The sequence below is a fragment of the Streptopelia decaocto genome (genome assembly GCF_964273445.1).
Source record: "Streptopelia decaocto genome assembly, chromosome: 1".
NCBI lineage: Eukaryota > Metazoa > Chordata > Aves > Columbiformes > Columbidae > Streptopelia > Streptopelia decaocto.
The window spans coordinates 146826184-146840307 of NC_138663.1; the positions used below are offsets into that span (position 1 = coordinate 146826184).

General features: G+C 41.8%; 1 protein-coding gene across 1 annotated transcript in view; it reads right to left on the minus strand.

Annotated features, from left to right (window-relative positions):
• TGFBRAP1 (transforming growth factor beta receptor associated protein 1) overlaps positions 1-12323 on the minus strand; it is a 37594-nt gene extending 25271 nt beyond the window's left edge. The window contains exons 1-4 of the mRNA XM_082050771.1: positions 12184-12323; positions 8762-9463; positions 1446-1640; positions 308-462 (exon numbers count right to left, since the gene is read on the minus strand). Coding sequence (XP_081906897.1) covers positions 308-462; positions 1446-1640; positions 8762-9446 — 1035 coding nt within the window. The 5' untranslated portion in view covers positions 9447-9463; positions 12184-12323. The remainder of the gene's footprint in view (positions 1-307; positions 463-1445; positions 1641-8761; positions 9464-12183) is intronic.
• Between the last annotated feature and the right edge of the window lie 1801 nt (positions 12324-14124).

Sequence of the window (14124 nt, forward strand, 5' to 3'; positions counted from 1 at the left end):
TGGTACTAAGGAAGCATTGCAGTGGATTTTCTATCACTAATTTTTCAGTTTTGTTTTGTTTTCAATTTTTTCAAGTTATACACTTGAAAAAACACAACTCCAGAAAAGCAGTAGAACAGCATTCATCCCTGCCAACGTCACAGCATTTACAAGTACAAGTCAATTCAGCAGCACATTTATTTCCTCAGGCTGAAAACTTAAAAAGTATTCTATTTCTCTTCAATGTAAATTCCTCTCCCACCCTCTTTAGTCACTTGACCACTGGTATACATGGCCCCACTGTGAAATTTATAAAGGAAGGACAAACCTGAAATTTCTCTTTTGGAATATTTCTTCGAGCTCCTTTTGCTAGAACAAGGGCTTCTTCCACTCTGTGGCTAGCTAGAAGGTCCTGAATCTGTTTTTCCAAAGGTAGTGGCACCAAGATATACACACCCTTATTAGTAGCAACAATCACCTTTCCTGGACAGAGCAAACAGATAAATTCAGTTTATTTTCTCTACAGAAAAAAAACACATTTCAGAAATAAGCTTTAAGATTTACTACTTAAGATACCAGAACCTAAAGAGCGTGAAAATTCCAAAACTCTTCTTTGTTGTTATCATATTAATTAGATAGCTTAGTTTACCTGTAAATTGCACCTCAGAAATACAGAGGTAATGGTAAATTTATTTACAGCAGATTTTGTTCCACGCTGAATAAATGAAACTGACTACAATCTCTCATGATGAACTAAGCTATAAAGGCTACCACTGAACCACTGAAACTACTGCCCAGATTCCAGAGAATAGGGGCTTTTAACTGACAGGTATTTCCACAGGCTTACATTAGAAAATTGTAACCTGTACCAAGGCAGCAAATAACACACAGCTCATAGTGCTAGAGTTGGCAGCTCTCCTGGAAAAAAATTAGCAACACAATGTATTCCAACTTAAGAGTTCTTAATTGAAGAATAGATCAGAATGAATTTTTGCATTTCTTGTTTAACAATTCTTTATGAAATATCCTCTTTTAAACCTCTTACACAGATATTTTAGAAAGGAATACAAAAGAACAGTTTAAAATGTTACAACTTTGTCAGGATAGCCAATGGACAAATACCTGTAGCTCACAATTATTGACTCATAGCATGAAATTAATATTGCTCCTTGAAAAAAATAATCAAGTTACAGGAAAAAGCTCTAAACCCACAGACTCCTACCTGACAATTAACTTGACAATTGGAGCACATTTAATGAGCATACATTCTGTTAGAAACATGGAGTTTTGGATGACTAAAGTTTTCCTGTCATAGTCTGCAGGAATCCATTCAGGAAAGCATTAACTGTTGAAACTAATTGCAAATGTGCTTCTAAGATACTCCGTTTACAAAACAAACTGAAGCGACTGACCACAGTGGCGGTTGTTCCAGAATTACTGATGCAAAAAAGCGTCCTTTCTAATACCTTCGAAGTCCTGTAGAATGTGACCTTCTTTAAAAGGCAGGGTTTGCTTCTGCTGCTGGTCCAGCATGCTGTGCACTGTAATAAACTCATCATCGAGAGCAACCACATAAGGGAAGCAAAGAGCCGCTCCAATCACGTTCTCTGACCAGTGCACTGGGGCACGCTGTGAAATGCCGTCTACAGTTGCAAACATGCCTACAAAAAAGGAAAAAACAAAGCCTGAGGCTCGTTCTGGTTGAAGACTGTTGTTTTCCCAATGTGAAGTGTGGGTACCAAGGTACAGAAATAAAGAACAGATGCAGTATCAGCTGGCATGACGACAGCAAATCACACCTCCTTGGACCTCACAGACCTGTTGGTTAATTCGGTTAAATTTTTTTTCATTTCTCATTCACTACAGAAACAGACAACGCCAAAGACTGAAAAAAGAGGGAACACTGAAAAAAAAATAACAAGAATTATTCAAGTTCAATAAGTTTCAGATTTCTTTTTTTTAAGTAAGAATTACTCCATGTTGTTTGAATTAATTTCAGAATACAAATATTTAGTGAGAGCCAACATTCAAACAGTACAGCTTTAGTAAGAGTTGTAAATCTGCACTGTCTGACAATACAGGGATGTTTGTTCCTTATATTATCAAATATGTGAAGAGCATTTTAGTAGAAAATCATGTTTACTTATACTTCTTCACTTTTGCTTTGGTAACATTTCCACAGAACAAGGGCTCAGCTCTTTGGTTCAAGTCACTTCCTGTGAGGCATCTGTGTTTTCAATCATTTAAAAAAAATGCAGAGGCATATTTTCCCAAAAGCCAAGCACAAAGACTTCTAAAATATCCCCACAATACTTCCTATGCTGTATTAAAAAGAACCATATTAAATCTTCATGTAACTTATGTTTGCCTTTGCCACTATCATTACTCTTGTCTATTCTGTCCTTTCTTCTCCTAGCTTAACAGAAGCTTGACTTGCTTTTGGACCACACACCACTGTTTCTATTTATGCTACTTCACATTCCCCAGTTCTTCTCAAGACATTGATTGAAGAAAAACTCTAGTCAAACTTTTCAGACCTAGTTCAGTAACCCTTTGCCAGCTGAGCCACACTAAAGCTCAATGTAAACTTCTGCTCTAAACATGAAAGCATACCCCTTAAAAACAGTATTCTCATTCCATTAAAAAAGACATGTCCATGAAAATCGTTATTGGGCAGGAATGAGCCACTTGACAGTTGTTAGAATGAGTCTGAGCTCTAAAGGACAGAGGAGATTAAAAGATTATGTTATTCAATTTACAAAATCTCTTCCAAACAGAGGATAATGAGGTGAAGATAGCTGGGTAGGAGGACCATCTCGGAGGGGGGGGGGGAAAGTAGATTTTTTTATACAATTACAGTGTAGAGACTAAGCTTCTGGATCCTGTGTAGCAGCTTTGAAATCAGCCCTTTCCCTTGACTAAGGGTGCAACACAAAATTATAATTCCACATCTAACCATTAGCAAGTAATGCTATTTGCTTTTTTCAGTATAATTATCAGCTTTTCAATCAGAGCGCCTTACAGATTTTTTTTTCCATAATATATAATCCCCAATTTCCTTTATAGATCTTGATATTCTTATGGATCAGAAGTGGAATTTCACATCAGGCAGACTGCACTATTCATTTTAATGCCTTCTTGTTGTTATTCTGTCCTAGAATCCCATTTCAAAAAGCAAGAGAAAACAAAACTTGAGTTAAATACATACTAATCAGTAGAAAACTCAGGGCTAATTATATTTGATAAGCTAATTATTAGAATTTCCGATTTCTCTAACATTCAAAAAAATATTATAAATCCTGATTTAAAAAACTTTTATTTTAAATGACAGAGCTCTTTTTTAGGTAATTAAAAAAAATCCATTATGGAAGTAAAAGGGTATGCAGAGCAATGTACAGTACTTTTCCAAGTCAATGTCTCTCTACACCCCTCTGCCCTCAATAGCTAGGGCTTCTGTGGTAGAATGATGCATTTTCTGTCTTCATCCAGCTCTCATCTAAGTATAACAATAAATATGAAAACTACAATCAGAAACCGTGGCCTTTTTATAGCACAGGAATGTGTTTGATGAAACTGAGATGAAGACAGTAATCAATTCCATATTAAAAATGCATATGCTATCCAAAGGCCACAAGAGATACCCAAAACACAGCTACACTGTTTTTAGCACTAAGAGATCTATAAATTTATAGAATCATAGAATAATTCAAGTCAGAAGAGGTTTCTGAAGGACATCCAGTCCAGTCAGCCCCCTGCTCAAAGCACGATCAACTTCTACCAGGTTACTCAGACTTCGTGCAACAGAGTGTAGTTGTTGGTTTTTTTTTTAAAACAAAAAGCTTCTCAGTGAAAATATATATTAAAAATTGCAATAAAATTTCTTTGCTGTTATTATTACTTGTTTAAAAAGAAATATGAAAACTTTCAGTTATTGTAAAAGTTGACAGCATGTGGAACACTATGAGTGGGTCAAAACCAGAAGGAACACATTGGTTACTGTTGACCACCGTGCTTTATGCAGTGTCATCAGCTACGAGAAAAGGCACTGCATAATCTTCTGTGAATCATTCTGCTTAGTACCTCTGTGCCTGTTGTCAGTTATAAGGCTCATTTCTCCAACTCCATTTGTAGTTTACTCAGGCACCATGCAACTGTTCACTCCCTTTACTGAACTTCATGAAGTTCCTGTCAGCTCATTTCTCCAGCCTGTCAAGGTCCCTCTGAATGGCAACACAATCCCCTAGTGTATCAGCCACTCATCCCACTTTTGTATCATCTGCAAACTTGCTGAAGGTGCACTCTGCCCCACCACACATGTTGTTAATGAAAATGTCAGTACTGCCCTCAGTACTGGTGCCCTGGGGTACACAACTACTGACTGGCCTCCAGCTAGAGTTTGTGCTGCTGACTATAAACCTTTGAGCCAGGCTTTCAATCCACCTCACTGTTTGTCTAGTTCATTCTTCACCTGTTTGTCTACAAGGATGCTGTGGGAGATGGCATGAAAAGCCTTGGTGAAATTCACAGTATCACTGCTCTCCCCTCATTCACCAAGCTAGCCATCTCATCACAGAAGACTATCAGGCTGGCCAGACAATTTTCCTTTCGTGAATCCATGCTGATTACTCCAAATCACATTCTCGTACTCTGTGTTTTTAGAAATAGCTTCCAGGATTTTCTCCATCACCTTTCTGGGGAGTAAGGTAAGGCTGGTCAGTGCATAGTTCTGTGGATTCTTTCTCTTGTGCATCTAAGACAGGAGTGAAGACATTTGTTTTCTTCCAGACCTGAGGAACTTCCTCTGATCATCATGACCTTTTAAAGACAAGAGTGGCCTCACAATGACATCGACCACCACCCTCATGCATTCATGGGTGCATCTCCATCAAGTCCCATGGTTTAGTCTGTCCAGTTTATTTAAATGTTCCATTACCTGATCCTTGCCTACTGAGGGCAGGTTTTTGTTGCTCCAGATTTTCCCACTGGTCCTAGGGGACAGAGGATTCCTGAAGGGAGTTCATACCAGTAACAACTGAAGTAAAGGTGGTATAAACAGCTTAGTGTTTTCCATGTCCTTTGGCACCAGCTCCCCCATCTCATTCAGCAACGGATATATCTTAAGTCTTCCCTTGCTGCTGATATGCTTGTAGAGGCTCTTTCTGTTGCCCTTCATGGTGCTCAACAGAGTCACTGTCAGATGACGTTTGGCCTCCCTAGCCCCATCCCCACATGCTTGGACAGTGTCTCTATATTCCTCCCAGGTCACCTGGTCCGGCTTTCACCTCATTTGCTTCCCTTTAATATCTGAGTTTAGTCAAGAGCTGCTTGTTCATTAATGCAGGTCTCCTGCCACCTTTGCTTATTTACCTGCCCATTGGGATGGAGGAGGTAGTCCTTCTGTCCAGAACCATATTCCATGGGATTCTTTTAAGCAGGATCCTGAACAAACCGAAGTCTGCTGTCCAGGCTTATGGTCTTTTTGCCTTGTTCACTTCTCTCAGGATCCTGAACTTCACCACTTCATGGACACTGCAGCAAGGCTGCTCCCCTGACATTTGCATGCCTAACCATGTTCAAGAGAGCACATCCCCTTACCAGCTCCTCAGTCACCTATGTCAAGAAGTTAACACCAATGCACTCCAGAAATCTCCTGGACTGCTTGTGCCATGACTTGCTGCCCCTCTAGCAGGCATAGGAGTGGTTCAAGTGCCCCCTAAGAACCAGGGCCTGCAAATGTAGGTTTATTCCTGTTATCTGAGGAAGGCCTTACCTACATCTTCTTTCTGATAAGGTGGTCTGCAGCACACACTCGCCACAATGTCACCCGTATTAGCCTGCCCTCTACCCCTAATCCATAAACTATCAGCTGCCTCATCCTTTGTTACAAGGCACAACAGTACACCTTCCTGCTGCTCTCATGTAATGGGTAACCCCCACCTCAGCTGCTAGCACACAGCTGTGTTGATGTCTCAGTAAAAGTGAGAGAGCTTTCATCATCATGTTGTTTTGTACACACTTCTTTGTGTGCATATGCCTGAAGCAGAGCCTCTTCAGCCCTGTTTGTCGATTATGAAGTCAACCATCCATATCATCCTGTACCTTTTGTTTGCCATGTCAGCCTACAACCACCATTCCTGGTTTAAATCCTCCTCACCAGGTTGGTTGGCCTGTTGGCAAAAATACTTTTGCCTCACTTGGCCTGGTGGATCCCATATCTTCCTTAAATAGGGATCCATAAAAATATAAGCCAAATCTCTCATCACCACAAGCTGTGCAACCAGTTGGTGACCTGCACAGTCCACCCACTCCTACTCAAGCTGTTCTTCCTCATCAGCAGGATTGATGAGAAAAATCTTCATTTCCAATGTGAGGGAGTCTCACACTATTATTCACCAATCCTGGTGCTACTGCATGGTACAGGCTCAGATGATTTGTTAGAAAGAGCTGCCTCCTTCTCACCTGCTACCAGAACACTGAACATATTCTATAGATGCAGATCTGCAGGCAGAGTAGGAGAGCTCTTCCTTTTACAAGAAGTCACAAGTTTCCAGCCTTTACCATCATAGAGCAAGCCTGCCCTTTCCTCAGTACAGTCTGAGGTTCAGGCTCATGCCCGGGTCCTGGAGAAGATTTCATTTTCTGTTATCTCTGATGCCACACACTCCGCTGACCTCTTCCTGCATCTCCTTTCCTTGGTAACACAAACGCTCAAATATATTAATGCAGAGTACATCCACCTCAGTAAAAGAGACTGAATGTAGCATTGATGCTCTACCAATTGCCAAACTTGATAAGATGTACAAAAGCAAAACAAGATTAGAACTGAAAATTTACATCAAGTCTTTTCAAGTTCATTCACTTTATAGCAGAGGCCTACGTCAAATGCCAAGATATATGATGCTTAGATGTTATAAAGTTGCACAACTACCTTCGCAACTTCAAAGACACAAGTATTAAAGACACTAAAAATTTTACCAAGGAAGAAGAGTAAGGTGGATAATACTAATCAAAGCAACAGTGGGGAAGGAAAAAAAAAGAGATGATTAAAACCAACCAAACAAAACCAACCCACAAGCTGAATCAGGCAAGGAAAAACTATACAATCGACAGCAAGCAGTCTTTGTAAGGTATCTGAGCTAGTATAAGGTACACTTTGCCTGTATTATGGGAAAAAGGGAAGTTTATAGCATGTTTAGAGCTACAGAAGGACATTCACTTAAGATATCACATATCTGGTATTTTAACCCCAGGACGATCTCCTTATACAAGAATGTTGAATTTTATGAGTAAACGTCTTCTTGTATAGCTCCCTTCCAGGACACCAGATAAAAGCGAAAGTTAGACAAAATAAAATTCTGCTTTCTGACTAAAAACAACCATGCTTTGAAAATATATCTATTTTACTTAAAAAAAGAAATTAATCACTTGAACAGAATCTGAGATTTCCTTTGAAACATTCCAAAGGGGAATACTTTCAGTCAGTCAATTCACAAATTCTAAGTTTCACAGCACTACTAAAACGGTTAATGTCCACAAATACATGTCCACATTTAAAGCAACTAATAGTTTTAATAAGTGGGCAACCAAGAAAACCAAGTGGGCAACCAAGACTAAGAAAAACCCAATATCTGAAAAAAAAAAAAAAAACCACCAAATTAATCTTCAAACATCTTTAATTTGCATAAACTGATATTCTAAGGAATGCCTACTTCTAAGAAAACCTGATGAGTTGATGTACATCTCACATTCTGCTCACAGGACAAAACTTCAATATAAACAACGGATTGCATGCTTGTTTTTCTTTGGAATTTATACTAAAAAAAACAAAACCTATGCAGACTGCTGAATTAAGGACCTAAATATTTTTGATCTTTGTGTTATGCTATTCCTAAGGTGTCAGGGAAGACACGAATTGCACGTCCTAAATGAAGAGTCATATGGCAAACAGCATGAAACCATTCTGCCTATGGTCTGTCAGCTCTGCAATACTGCAGTTTTTTGTTGTTTTAGACAGATTACAACAGCAGTAGTCCTTACATTCATCTGTCTATTAGACAAGAGCATCACTTCACATGATCTAACTTTGGTTTTGCAATACCTAAACTATGATTTTCTGTAATATGGAGCTGAAAAACACTATTAAAAATTAAGCAAATAGGAGAATAAAATCTGGGTAGTATCCGACAACATCTACAGTTAGGACGGAGTTTGCTTCTACAGCAATTAGGATACAGATTGCTTCCATTAACATCTCTTACTAGTACTGTAGTACAACATAACTATTTGCAAATCTGTTACAATCTATAAAATGGACTTGATATGAGCTCCTCTGAATAGCAGCTGAGGGAAAAATTGACTCATCTACAACAATTTAACAAATTTATAGCAACATGGGGCTCCTCAAACCCAGTCCGGCTAGTCACTACAGAGACGCTATCAGCCTCTGAAATTACACTTGGTAACAACCAAGTTTTTAACTCCTGGTTGCAAGATACTACTACTGTTAACTGTCTATACAGAAGTGATGCTTTCTACAGACATGATTAAAATACAAATAATCAGATTTTTGTGAATTAAGGAAGCAGGAAAGTTATAATAATACTTAGTACCAAAAATCTACCATCTACCTTTTTATAGCAATGTTCCAGTATAGCCCTGTGAACAAAGTTATCATTATTGTGCACACCATGTAATTAATTAAGCTTTGTTTCCCAAACTGAGAGAAATTAAGAGAGAGAAGGTAAAAAAATTGCAAAAAAAAAATTACAATCCTTAGTCTCACCTAGGCCTCCGGGGCCAGCCAACAGAAACTCTTGTCTGCCTATCCTTTTCACAATTGGCCGTTTCTCATCACTGCAATAAGGAAACAGATCCTGGGAGACGCCAGTATTATAATTCAAAATGATATACTGTGTAGTAAGAGCAAGACACAAGTAATAACCATCTACAGCCACAGCACAGGGTTGCTCTGGAGTAAACACTTCCTTCACTATCTGGACTCTGTCTTCAAACACCATGAACATTTGAATGGTCCGCCGCTTGACCGAGATAATGCAGACTTCAACACAGAATGGATCCCCACTCACAGGGTTTTCATTTAACGTGAATGTCACAGCTCCTTTGATTCTGGCACCAGTGGGGACAGGTTCCAAGTTCATCATGTTAACTAGTGCTATTGTGTTGTCGCAAAGCACAAGAAGCCTGGTGAGGGCAGAGGCTGCTTTCAGCTCACTCACAGGCTTCTTCAAGCCCAGGTATTTATGTAGTTGCTTGGTGGCAGCAAAAGTTACTTTTCCAGCTGTTGATATCTTTTCATCCAACAGAAAGTGATAGATAAAGCAGTCATTGGTTCCGATATAGAGGTTCTTTCCACAACACTCAATGCATTCGATGTTGATGTAATTCTTGTCTCCCATTAACATCTCACGCTCAACAGCAGAAACGAGCTTGAAAGCTTTAACGCTCATTGTGTCTTCTGGGTGATCTGATTAAAGAGAAAAAACACTATTTACCTCCACACACATAATGAAATTCGAGGAGTAGCAATTTAACATTCACAAATATAAAAATTTCATTGTTACATTTTTTAATAGTCTATACTCCATTTCTAACCTGATTACACAAGTGAGGATGAGTACATAAATAACCACAGGAATTAGTAGAATTGTATGCTTCCACTTCAAGTCTATTCTGAAGCAGATTCACAACAGCACTCAGCTATTTTGAAGTGATGCTTTCTCCACAAGTAACCAGCTTATTACTGGTTCTCTCAGGCACTCTGGTGTTCCAAGTAGTTCCTGCCAGTACTTTTGTGATTTATAAACCTGTCATTCACAGACTTATACCAGCTGTACATGCAAATATACAATCTCAGATTTCTAGGAAAGCCATGAGGCATTTAGTACCATAAGTTAACATCTCAGGTTGCTTTATACTCAATTTGGGCCTACTAGTGTCTGTTTTATTCAGTGTTACTTAAACATTCTCTGTATTAGACTATTTTCACCAGCAATTTTAAAGCACTTTCACACAGCAAATTTGGAAGCATGGTCCATAAAGCATTCATTAAGTTCAAAATGCAATATCACAGAAATTAAAAGAGTTTCTGTTCTCTACTATCACAGCCAATCCAAAAGTCTATCTTTAAGGGCTGAGCAGCACTTCTATATTAATTCTACAAACTATACCTACCCTTTGGCAATCAGGCACTGTCAAGAGATAGATGCAATTTATGAAGCAATTATTACCATTTTAAAAACACTCCATGTAATTTTACTATACTCCAGACTTGTGGTATTTTTATGAGAAACCAGCAGACACTTGTGCTCAACACTCCAAAGAAGAGCAGATGAGAAATTGCTGACCTTGTTTAATCACCTTTTCATTTGTCATGACTCGCCTGTAATGACCACTTAGTCAATACGGGGAAGACAGCAAACATCTTGAATGGATTTAAGAAATAACATATACAATTACTTCTAGTCCACATGTACAACGGAGGTATAAAAGATCAAGCCAAAGTTCTACGGACCAACAGAGAGACCAACATCAACAAGATGCTATTGTGAACAATCCTGAAAATAAACATAGTCCAAATGAATTTAGTTTTAAATTATTATGTCTAAAAAGACCCTTTGGTTTTGAAAGAGAACAATGAAAACCACGACAAAAATTTCCAAAACTGAATGAGAAAAGGTACACAACTCACAAGCAACCTCTAAATAAATTCATACCAAACTAAGGATATCACCAGAAGCAAATCATGTTACAAAGAGACATCAGTGATCCTTTTTGCCAAAAAATTTTTTTTTTACAAGTTAAAAATATTTTACTTTGGGTTTCCATGACATTTTCCAACTGTATCCTCACCCAGGGTGCACATTAGTGTTCCGACCTTGAATAAAAAAACTAAAACAAAACAAACACAAACCCAGGAAGTACTAGGGAAACAGCCTAACATAAAATGATACTGCGAGTCTCTGCCAACATGGCTGCGTTATCCTCCAACATCATCAAAAGACACACAGCACATCAAGTTAAAGAGAGTTGCCCAGCTGTTGACTGCCAAAAAAACCCCAACCATTTTTAAGAGCCTGTGTGTAGCCCAAAGTGACAAACTACCTTCTGGAGAGATTAGGCAGCTTTCATACCTGAAGCTGTCAACAACTTACCATTCCTGCAACCCAATGTAAAAATGTTAATATATGCCATTGGGAGAACTACAGAATTTTGCTCTTGATCAAGATGTATTAAAAACCTCCAAAAGGCTTATTAAATGAAAGTAGATGAAAAGTAAAAGAGAAATCAAAATAGATGCACAATCCCTGAGCAGAACAAAAAATAACATAGTTCTACATAACTCTGGTCGGAAAAAAAAATTAAAAATTCATACTAGAAAAAAAAAAGCTGTGAAAAAAAAGCTTTTAAGAACAATAAATCTCAACACACATAATCTGCATGTGATTATTTTTCTTTTTTACATTTATTTTCTTCTCATTTATAAGATCTGAAGGGCCTAATGTGCACTGCAAATTATCAAGGTTCTGCAGAACATGCTGTTCCTTTAAAGAGCAAGAGGCCACCCCAGAGTTACAAACAGAAGTCAGTGTGCCACTTTTTAGAGGTTCACAACTCTGGAAAACAACACAATGCGGATGTTTACTGTTAAAAAACAATCAACAGGCAAATTATCAGTCCACTAAGCTGTATTTTCTTAAATGCATTAATAACCCTGCACACACTCATTTCCGGTAAGAACTGGAAAGCAGCACTAGCCCGCTTCCCACTTCAGTAACACCTCGCTTTGCACTTAAATTTTGTTTGCTGCTGCCCTGAAAGCCAGCACCGTGCCTGCCTTACCTGTGGCCACTGCTCTCTCACGTACACATACTCCTACACTCTGTGCAATTAACTGCGTGCAAGCTCTAATTAACCTTCGGGTACGATTCCACAGACCCCAGGTGCAGCCCAGGGGGCGGCCGCGCTTCGCCCCGGGCAGCGCCCGCCCCCTGCGCAGCGCGGAGGCACGAGCGGCGCCGCTCGCTTCACCCTGTCCCCTCACACGCCCGCAGCTGGACCGGGCGGCGCAAACCAGGCCCCGCAGCGACCGGCGACGCGGCCCCCGCACCACCCCGGCACCCAGCGCACTCGACTCCAACCCGGCAGGAGACGAAACCTCCCCACCCGCTCGCCTTCCCCCAGCACCTGCCAGCGCCAGGCGCCGCCGCGGCCACACCGAGAACGGGGCCCGCCGCTTCGAGGCCTTGCGGTGCACTGCCTGCGGCTGGGCCGGGCGCCGCCTCAGGCCGCGCTGTCAGCACCCAGGCCTCGCGGCGCGCGGGGGTCCGCCGGTGGGCGGGGGAGACGCGCCGCTTCCGGTGTGGGACAAGCCCCGCCCTGCGCCAGCGTCGCCTCAAGAGAGAGGGGCCAGGGCTCTTCCGGTCACGTGGGGGAGTGGCGCCCGTAGTCCCAGTGTCTACGGCCTGGGCGGGGAGGCTCCCCGAACCCCGCGCGTTGGGGGTGGGGCGGGAGGTGGGCGGGGCGGGCGCGCGCTGGAGGCGGGCTTGCGGCGGCGGCCGGCGGTGGGCGGGGCGGCTCCGGGCTCCGCCTCCCCGAAGGGGGAGAAACGGAGGTAATTAAGGGAGTGGAGCGTCTCTCTTATGAGGAAAGGCTGAGGGAGCTGGGTCTCTTTAGCTTGGACGACACTGAGGGGTGACCTCATTAATGTTTATAAATATGTAAAGGGTGAGTGTCACGAGGATGGAGCCAGGCTCTTCTTGGTGACAACCAATGATAGGACAAGGGGCAGTGGGTGCAAACTGGAACACGAGAGGTTCCAGTTAAATATGAGAAGAAACTTCTCAGTGAGGGTAACAGAACATTGGAAAAGGCTGCCCAGGGATGTTGTGGAGTCTCCTCTGGAGACATTCAAACCCCGCCTGGACACATTCCTGTGTAACCTCATCTGGGTGTTCCTGCTCCAGCAGGGGGATTGGACTGGATGCCCTTTTGAGGTCCTTTCCAATCCCTGGCATTCTGTGATTCTATGAGGGGTAATCAGGGCCTTGTGCTGCCCTGGGGGCCACTGGGCTCCCGCTGACCCAGTGCTGCCTCACTGATAAGCAGGCTGAACATCATGGGGTGCATCCAACTCATATCCCTGCAGAGAGGAGGGTCCGGCCGCGCAGTGCACGCAACATCCACTGTGCGTGACCCCAGCAGGACCAAAGAGAGCCGTTAATTATTTCTAACTGGTGCGGCGGTGTTACAGATGGTAGTTACAGAGCAGGTCTGACCCTGAGGTACCGAGGATAAACACAGGCGGGAAAAGCGGCTCTTTCAAGAGAAATCCAGAAGTAACAGCAGCTGTGGGTGGCTGGGGAGGAGGAGAAGGGAGGGAACATAAGGAAACAAATGGCATACTCTGCCGGAGGGCAGGTGTGAGGACACCATAGGAAATACTGTTGGGGAAATCATATGGGGAGCAGCTAAAGCCACTAGGTTTGTTCAGCCTGGAGGAGACTGAGGAGAGACCTCATGGCGGCTAGAGCTTCCTCACAAGGGGAGGAGGAGGGGCAGGTGCTGATCTTTTCTTTCTGGTGACCAGTGACAGAACCCAAGGGAATAGCAGTAAGATGTGTCAGGCAGGTTTAGGTTGGACATTAGGAAAATGTTCTTCACCCAGAGGGTGGTGGAGCACTGGAATGGGCTCCCCAGGGAGGTGTCACAGCCTCAAGCCTGACAGTGTTCAAGCAACAACTGGACAATGCTCTCAGATGCATGGTGCTGATAAGAGGAACAAAAAATATTTTAGAAACCCCTAGGCCTAATGTAGGAAGACTAGGCATAATGTAACCAAAACCTAATAGACAAACAATAGCTCTATAGAGACTGGACATGATGCAAAGCAGGATGTTCTTGGCTTGCAAGCTGCGAAAGCAGAATGTTCCACTAAATTAAGAAAGAGCTACATGACTTTTGCTGAGCAGTAGCACTAAATGGCAATATGCATGCTCAAGAAATTAGGTCAAGAAGCTGACACCAGGGGGGCTACCAGGCTGCAAGGACCACCGGGGACCACTAGAGACCCCTGATGAAGACTGGAATACCAAAGACAGACTGCTGGCAAAGGGCAGGCTTATGTAA